We start from the raw sequence: 9,238 nt of genomic DNA, 5'->3' as shown, positions 1-9,238 counted from the left end.
TTCAGCTTTGGTACAACTAGGCCTTAATTTCAGCTTTTGCAACGCTTCTTACAATTGCACTGTTGAATTACTTAGACCCATCCCACTTCTGAAGTACATATGTATGTCCTTCACGACAGTGTCGGATGACCGTACTTTATTAAACTCCAAATGCGACTGACTGCTTACATTTAAAACGAGAATTTTTCAAAGTAATCAAAATGAATGAATATGACAAAAATTAATTCAATGCAAAATGAACATGTAAAGTATGTAGAACAAATGAGAATTAATATAATTGTAGAGATGCCAATTGCAACAAATATGGTAACAACTTATGTGAATATGTACCAACAAAAAATTGAAACATTGTATTTCATCTGAGAAGTACTACTTTGAAAGGGGTAAAATAGAAATTGATGAATAAATAAATATTTTTTAACATAAATTAAAATTCACACCATTTTTTAACAGCCCACGTATTTCAAGAATATAATAAAAAATAAAAGTGAGAAACAGGTTTCGAAACAGCTGAACATTATATATATACATACATATATGTACTTCCACACATGGAATGATACATTTGACATAAAGACAGTCGGCATATAAAAGCTATGGTATAAAGTCTGTTACAGCAACGTGAATTTCTGAAGCGTTTTATTTTTTTAGGAGTAAGTCATATTATAATTAAGAAGAGATGCTCAATTAATTTTCATTAAGATAAAAGTTTCAATCATAAATTTATCCACGTTGTAATAAAAAATACCAGATCCACACTTGTTGCCTAAATGGAGGGTTCATTAGTACTTTAGATTTTCCCACCAACAGGACATAGCATTACTTTGGCCAAGTTTTTTCAATATATCGTAATTTTTCTCAATTTCTCATTTGCAAGGATGGATAAATAGGCGGACTGTCATTCAGAAATCAATTCGTCAAGTGAACCAAACTATTACATTAGTACAAAATACTGCAATGGTATAATAAAAAATTTCAGTTCTAAAGAATTTATGCTGGCCATATCAGGATATCAAGGCGCAAACAATATACTCAATAGCATTAGGAGTTACAGATTTTATATGAACGTATTTTCTGGAAAAAATGTGTTACATCCTAAAAAAAAAAGGAAATTTAAAGCAGTAATTTTATTTTTTATATGAAATAAATATAAAATCTTTAAAAAGCTTTTTTATGATAAATACTATTACTATCAATATTTTTATACTAATTTTTAATCGAAATAGTGTATTAATACCCAATTGAAATAAAGAGTAGTTATTGACTTTCAAACTGTTCATCTGCCTCCATACGGTTAAGGTTAAGGTTATGATTGATATATTTTATTAATTACAATTTGTTTGTTTGTTATGTGAATATCTTCCCTATTACCAATATAATACACATGGAATTAAACTCTACTTAGAAAGTCAATATGCATCCATTTCTGGTTCATTATAAATACTAACTACATATTTATAGGCCTGTTTATTTATGTATTCACTTAAAAACATATTAGTCTGCAATTTTTAATACATATCTACATACATATACATATTCATATGTATGTTGGTATATTATTTCGTTTTATGTTTCAATTAAACACAATTTTTCATTCTTTTTAAAGATAATGCCAGCAATAGGTATCTCTTGTCTACATACATACGTACATATACCGAAATTCCAAAATAATAACTTAAAGCACTAAAGTTCCTATGAAATCTCAACAAAAAACAGACCTATAATTATGTGGTTGAGATTCATATACATAATTATAATAAGTACTTAAAGAAATTCTATTTACAAAAATATTTATCTTCAAATCGTTGACAATAATCGCAAATGAGTTGACAACATCGTCCGTTATTAAATCGACAGCGACATTTTTCTACTTGCTTGAAAACATGAGTTGTGTATCCACGTCCGCAGCACAGATTTGCGCAGTTATCTGGATGCAAACATTGTCGATCTTTTGTGACTGAGCAATATGTAGGGGACGTTTCAAGATAGTACAGCGTCGTGTATTGTGATTGCTAACAAAGGAAATTTTGTTAAAAAATAGTCCATTCCGACAATTTAAATAAAATATTTACTTTTCTTCTTTTCTGTTTCAATCTTTTTAATCGGTGCATGGGAGCGTTACGTCGTATTGTACGCAAGTTAGGTGCCTTTCGTATAGCTTCATTATATTTTTGTCGCAATAATGTTGCCGTTGCATTAAACTCAGATAATTTCTTCCAACAAGTTTTCATTGAACAAGAACCAGAAACTCCATGACATTTGCATTTGTCCATCATCAGGGTGGATACTGCTTCAATTCCAACCTACAATTAAATCAATACTTAAATTTTTTTATGAATTGGCGATCTTAAACATGGGAAAAGTTTGGCATTAAGATATAGTAAATAAGGTCATAGAGGAAATTATCCTTTCATTTCTACCTTTGTATATCTAAAGCTTTAATATTAAACTCAACATAATAAACTCGTATGATATATCGTATGCCATATGTATCATAAACTCAATCAAAGCTAAATTTAATATGTGACGTATATGAAGAAAATACCAATCAAAGACTGGTAGATCCAATTTTCATTCTGGACTAATGAAGTCATTATACGTAATATGTGGATAATTGGAAGCATGCTGGGGTAATTCCTGGATCGATACCGCAAATTTTTTGGAATTACACTAAAGTAACTCAAACTCTATACATATATTCACTTCATTTTAGATAATATTTATCCCGATTATACTTGTTTTAAGTTTTAGAATAACAACATATCCTCACCAGAAATAGAGACTCTCTGAATTCTCTATTTATCTCAATAAAAAAGCTCACAAATGATCCAATATATAAGTCCGTATCCAATTAAGGCAAAAGAATCACCGTTAACAGCAAGAGATTCTCCCAATTTCCTAACGTTTTTTTAAGTACTCTGGTAACTTATGCCTATTTTTATGACTTCTTTGGTGGAAAAAGGAATTATCTTGAATATTTAGAGTGTTTTTATATACATATTGAAAATACAAAAAAAAATTATTTGAAAAAATTTAATACTTTATTACTAGGTATTATTATTGTCAGTCGAAGTTGGAACCTCAAAAGAAATACACGTGGTTGGACCGGTTGATTTTGACTCTTGATGTTACATATCTGAAGTTAAATATTCTTGATTATTCTTAATCACAGACAAGTCATTCTGGTCGGAACTACTGTTAAATTTCAACGGTAAATAACAAAATGGCGGACTTTGAAAAAAGTTCTTTTATTTTAGCAAAGAAAGGGTTGTAAAATAAAAAGTTAGAAGTGAAAAACATTCTCGTTAGTTGAGTAGAAAAAAAGTTAGAACCCGGACTGACCAGAAAAATAATGTTTTGAAAAACACGTGTTTAGAGTTCAACAACTCCGAGAGAGAGGACTCTCCAGAAAACTCGTTATAACTCCCGAAATATTTCGAATCTGTCTGAAATTTTCACAGTATATTCTCAAGACTTTCTTTCTTTCAAATTAACCAAAAAATAATTTTCGATTTTTTGAACCCAAGTTACCAGACTACTACCTTAAATATTGTCCGATATAATGGTTGAAATTGGTCAAGTAGTTCGTTAGATATAAGATTTCACCTTTGTCAAACTCTTACTTTTGCTTATATAACGTTCTTCTTTTGTATTGCAGATGGGCGTAAGCGGACCACTGCCAAGCTCACAAAATTCTATTAATCGAAAAAGAGCAAAGTGCCAAAAGTATGCATTTAATTAACATGCAAAACTGCACTTTAGTACAACGAATTTTTTTAAATAGGGGCACCTGTAATCAAAAAGAAATAGCCTTGGTCCTGTTACTAAATACAGGTTTAATGCATACATATGTAGGTTTATATACACAATCACCAAAGTTAATTTAAATATAATTGAGTTTATTTCAAAGTAACTGTTTATATTTAAGGTTGCGAAAGTTTATTTTAAATATAGTTATTATAGTGAATTTTAGCTTACATTGAATGCGAGTGCGTCTTATCGGTTTGACGATCATTAAAAGACTCGTCGTTCTCGTCGAGTCACGCGCTGGCGTCCCTTCGTTATTATATTCATTTTATATGTTATGTTCGTCAGGTTTGCAGTGTTGCATATGTTAGTAGTAGGGGTTTAAAAGTTACGTCCACTTCTGGTTTTCTTACGTCCGTCTGTCAGTCCCACATTCGGCCCTCCTGACTCAGGATTCGACCCGAATTCTGAACTCCATGGTTTAATGTCCTCGGATACGGTCGAGGTCAAATTAGGTCCTTCAACTTCATCAAGCTTTTGTACTTTATAACGTCCATGTGATAACTTTTCGATGATTTTGTACGGTCCAAAGTATTTTCTTTTCAATTTTAGATTTGGTCCAAATTGAGTACGCTTTATAGCTGCTAGATCATTCACTTCATAATTTCGATTTTCTTTGCGTTTTCGGTTATAATTTCTACGATTTTCTTCTTGAATAGCCGAAATGTTTTGTTTGGCTATTTGTCGTGCTTCGTTTCGATCTATCTCTAACATAGTGAATATGTTTGCTTCTCTAAGTCTTTCGAGTGCGTCGTCAATTAAGGTCATCGGGAAATTATCCCGTACGATTTTCAAATTTAGTTTGCGATAATCGCAACAAAGTCGTTTTGTGCCATTTTTCTTTGATACTAGTACAACAGGCGAAGCGTAGTTTGAGCAACTAGGACGTATTATACCTTCTTCTAACCACTGTGCGACTTGCTTATCTATGATTTGTTGCTCCTCATAACATACCCTTCGTGGTGGTTGGTAAACTGGAACCTCGTCGATAAGAATAATTTTCATACTCACCGGAGAACTATCGTCTTTCTTTGGTATATATTGTTTTATCATTTGCTTCACTGTCTCTGCTGATTTTTTATTTTAATGAGTTAAATCGTAGTCTTGTTCATTTATATCAACGTTAAAACATAAATTTGAAAATATATTAGTCATCAAGTCATCATCGTTTGTTAAATTATCTTTGACTCTCATTGTATTATTAATCGGCGCAGACAACTTTTCTTTAAATTCAACCCCATTTTCACGAACCAACATATCGAAATATTTCAATATTAAATTACCCAAAATCACTTCGTAACTAATGTCGGTTGTTGCTACTACATGAAACGTCAGGTCAACGACACTCTGATCAATTTCTATTTCTATATCAAAGCTTCCTATCGTTGATATTTTCGCTGCACCAATACCAAATAACTGTTTTTGTTCCGTTGTTAGCTTTATATATCTGTCCAACTTATTAAAGGTGTCGCACCTCATTAAACACAAGTTACAACCAGTATCGATAAGCGCGCTCACTTCTACATTACAAATCCGTATATTTTTAAATTTTAAATTAAATTTTGCAAGTTCGTCAATTGAATTTACACGACTGTGTTCCCGCTCAGTGTTCCCACCTTTTATTACTTTACACTCAAAAGATCTGTGTCCCATCTTCTGGCACTTAAAGCATTTGAATTGCTTCGACGGACAATCTCTAGCTATGTGCGAAGGTTCACCACATTTATAACATCTTTTATCGATTCTTAATGGTAACGAATTCTCCTGTTTTGTTTTATCGTTTATATCCGCTTTCTTCAGATTTTCAACTTTTGGTTCCTGCTTGATTTTTTCGTAAACTACTAACTGTTCTTTTAGTTCTGTCACAGTTTTGGCTTGGTAGAGAATAGCTTTGCTATACTTAGAGCCCGGAATGCCATCTATAAAATATTCCAACAAACTTTCTTCATCTAAGTGAATTGACTTGCCTATCTCCATCAAAGCATATAGGTATTCGCGATACGATTCACACGGCTTCTTCTGTCTTTTCCCTAACATCTTATGCACATCGGCTGCTGATAACTTATTTCCGAATTCATTAGTTAGTGCTAATTTTAAAGAATTCCAATCGCGCAACCCGGTTTGACTACCCACATAAATTTTTGCAGCACCCCTCAATAACTGTTTCGTATAAACGAATTTTTGTACATCATTCCAATTTACTATTTCTGCGTTTTCTTCTATTTGTTCGATCCATTTCTGTATATCGGACGTATTTGTTCCATCAAAAGTAGAAAGGCTTTCCTCGATATCTTTAAGCGTGAAATGTGCATAACCTTTAGGTGCAGATGGTTCAGTCCGTTTTTGGATAAAATCACATTCAGACTGATTGGACTGAAAATCGCTCTCTTCATTTTCGTCATCGTCACCGTCGTCAATCAGGCCTAAATGTTGGAGAAGTCTTTCCCTCAGTTCATGTTTCCGTCCACTTACTCCTAGTCCCAATTCCCTTAGTTTGTCTTTTAAAGTCGTCACTGTCATTTTTAAAATAGCGTCTGCATCCATGTTTACAATATTAAAGTATATGTTAATCAATTATATAAAATACGTATAAAGTAATTTAAGAATATATCTTAGTTTAAGACAGCGTAAGTATTTTCTCTAGAATTACATCAAAATTGTTTAGTAGGTCAACTGACAATTCGAACAGAATGTACTCGTATGAATACAGTAAAGTTTAGTTTTCAGAAATTACACACAAATTCAAAGATTATTTGAGAATGAATTAATTCACAAGTTTTCAATTTTCAATTTAAAATACAAATATTTACATCAATCGGATATTACAAATGTAGCAGTTTACAAAATTTCATTTCGTTTCATTCAGTTATGTACATGCATTAATTATACAAAAGATTTTCCGATTAGATTTTGATGTACTTTAACATTCACTTTGTCTCACTTTCTTTGTCTAGCTTAATTTCTACAATGAAATTTTTACATTAACGTGTTACACTCTTTGCTTATATCGTATTTCGGGTTCTTACAAATTTACCTATGCCTTTGTTCAATTACTTTACCTCAACTTTTCCTTATTAGATTTTCCGCCTCTTTCGTCTTTAACTTATCTTCTTCTTCTTCGTTTGCGTTGTGTTACTTTACCTCAACTGCTTCTCATTAGATTTTCCGTCTTCTTCGTCTTTAACTTATCTTCTTCTTCTTCGTTTGGCTTTGGGTTACTTTACCTCAACTTCTTCTCGTCTTCGAATAGTTTTCTTTCTTCAGCTTCTTTTCGTCTTTGAGTAGTTTTCTGTCTTCGGCTTATTTTCGTCTTTGAGTAGTTTTCTGTCTTCAGCTTCTTTTCCTCTTCTTTCAGCGAAATTTCAAAATATTGTACAACGGCTATCTGTTGCTGCTGTTGCGGCTGACGTAAACTGCTCTGCTGGTGCTTTGACTAACAAACGCTGCGGAACCTTGCCACAACTGCTGCGTTCACATTCGCACTTATGATGCTTGATGCTGCTGCTCATAGAAGATTCGCGAAGACAAAAAATTGTTCTTGTACAGTTGTGCCACTGAACTCTTGTTGTTTTTGTACTGTGAGCTGTTGGTTGATGCCACTGATCACTTGTTGTTTTTGTACTGTGAGCTGTTGGTTGATGCCACTGAACACTTGTTGTTTTTGTACTGTGAGCTGTTGGTTGATGCCACTGAACACTTTTTACTTTTAAGAAAACGCGTTGTTGTTGCAACGCAAACGTTTTCACTGCACGCACACTGGCTGATATTTTAAAATTACAGAAAAATTTTCCGGTTGGCTTAAATTCAATTCTGGGTGAGCCCCCAAATGTAGGTTTATATACACAATCACCAACGTTAATTTAAATATAATTGAGTTTATTTCAAAGTAACTGTTTATATTTAAGGTTGCGAAAGTTTATTTTAAATATAGTTATTATAGTGAATTTTAGCTTACATTGAATGCGAGTGCGTCTTATCGGTTTGACGATCATCAAAAGACTCGTCGTTCTCGTCGAGTCACGCGCTGGCGTCCCTTCGTTATTATATTCATTTTATATGTTATGTTCGTCAGGTTTGCAGTGTTGCATATGTTAGTAGTAGGGGTTTAAAAGTTACGTCCACTTCTGGTTTTCTTACGTCCGTCTGTCAGTCCCACACATATTTCTAAGTGAAATCCGATAGCAACCCTGTCGGCTCTTCACATAACGGTTATGCTGAACTAACAAACTAAGTAAATACGTCAGAGACCAAAAAATGTCTCATGCGGATGTGAACCCCCGCTCCTATAGCGAACATGTCGTGAATATGTGAGAATAATATTGGAATTCGGCAGAAATTATTTCCGGATAATAGTAGCTCGTAATCAAAACTGAGTTGAATAGTATTAATACTTTAGCCTCCATATACAAGGTGCGTTCCAAAGTAAACGCAATCCAGCGCCCCCTGGTGGCGCCATTTATATGTCGAATAGTGCGTTAGAATCTGCTATTTTTATCGATTGTCCAGTTTCATAGATTGGAAGTGATGTTATTGCGTTTTAGTGTCAGAATGTTTGTGTTATAGGTGGAAAATGAGCTTCAAATAAAGAGCCAACATTAAATTTTGTGTTAAAGTTGGTAAAACTTTTACCGAAACGTTTTAATTGATGAATCTAGTTTATGGCGATGATTGGCTCTCCCGTAGCCACTCGTGTAGGCTTCAACGTTTTCAAAGTGGTCGTGAGGACATAAATGACGATCAACATGTGGGCCAATCAAAATCCGTGATCACCGAAAATTCCATCGAAACTGTATAAACACAATTTGCAGCCGACAACGCAATTCCTTGAAAACAATACCTTTACTTACTAAATGTTATTTTTCCTCTTCTACATTATCAACTGCGATGTTTGATGGACTTTATCTTGAAGCAACGTATGTATATATGGTGCGATGTATACTGTTGAGAGAAAAAAAAAAGAAATTTTCTGCACGCACACATTCTTCTTAGGATGGCGGATGATGGTTACACCAGATTAAATTGATGAAATCATTTCAGCGGAAATTCCTTACCAGAGATAGATCCAGAATTATACGAAGTGGTGAAAACCAATATGGTTCATGGACCTGGCAGACACCACAATCGCACTTCGATGTGTATGTCTGACAACAGATGCGCGAAGCACTATTCACGTGCTCTTCTTTCGGAAACGCAAACTGGAAATGATGGATATCCACTCTATCGGCGTCGCAATGGCAGAAAATTCAGCATTGAATTTATAGAAGTGAATAACGAAGTTGACAACACATGGATTGTACCATATTCGCCATTATTGTCTAATTCACATTCAAAACTCATATAAATTTTTCAAAAACGTTTGCAAGTACGTCAAAAAAGGAAGCGACATGGCGTTTATTGGCCTTGAACGAGATGAGATCAGCAGGTATCGAAT

The 9,238-nt window shown here is 33.5% G+C and overlaps 1 protein-coding gene across 1 annotated transcript in view; it reads right to left on the bottom strand.

The window, feature by feature from the left end:
* Nucleotides 1-1,236: 1,236 nt before the first annotated feature.
* The window catches only part of LOC105224958 (protein Wnt-4), a 214,670-nt gene continuing 206,668 nt past the window's right edge, over nucleotides 1,237-9,238 (bottom strand). The window contains exons 4-5 of the mRNA XM_049462597.1: nucleotides 2,073-2,303; nucleotides 1,237-2,012 (exon numbers count right to left, since the gene is read on the bottom strand). Coding sequence (XP_049318554.1) covers nucleotides 1,776-2,012; nucleotides 2,073-2,303 — 468 coding nt within the window. The 3' untranslated portion in view covers nucleotides 1,237-1,775. The remainder of the gene's footprint in view (nucleotides 2,013-2,072; nucleotides 2,304-9,238) is intronic.

Source organism: Bactrocera dorsalis, chromosome 1, assembly GCF_023373825.1.
Source record: "Bactrocera dorsalis isolate Fly_Bdor chromosome 1, ASM2337382v1, whole genome shotgun sequence".
Classification (NCBI taxonomy): domain Eukaryota; kingdom Metazoa; phylum Arthropoda; class Insecta; order Diptera; family Tephritidae; genus Bactrocera; species Bactrocera dorsalis.
The sequence above is the reverse complement of the archived record's forward strand: the minus strand, read 5'-3'. Positions and strand labels throughout refer to the sequence as shown.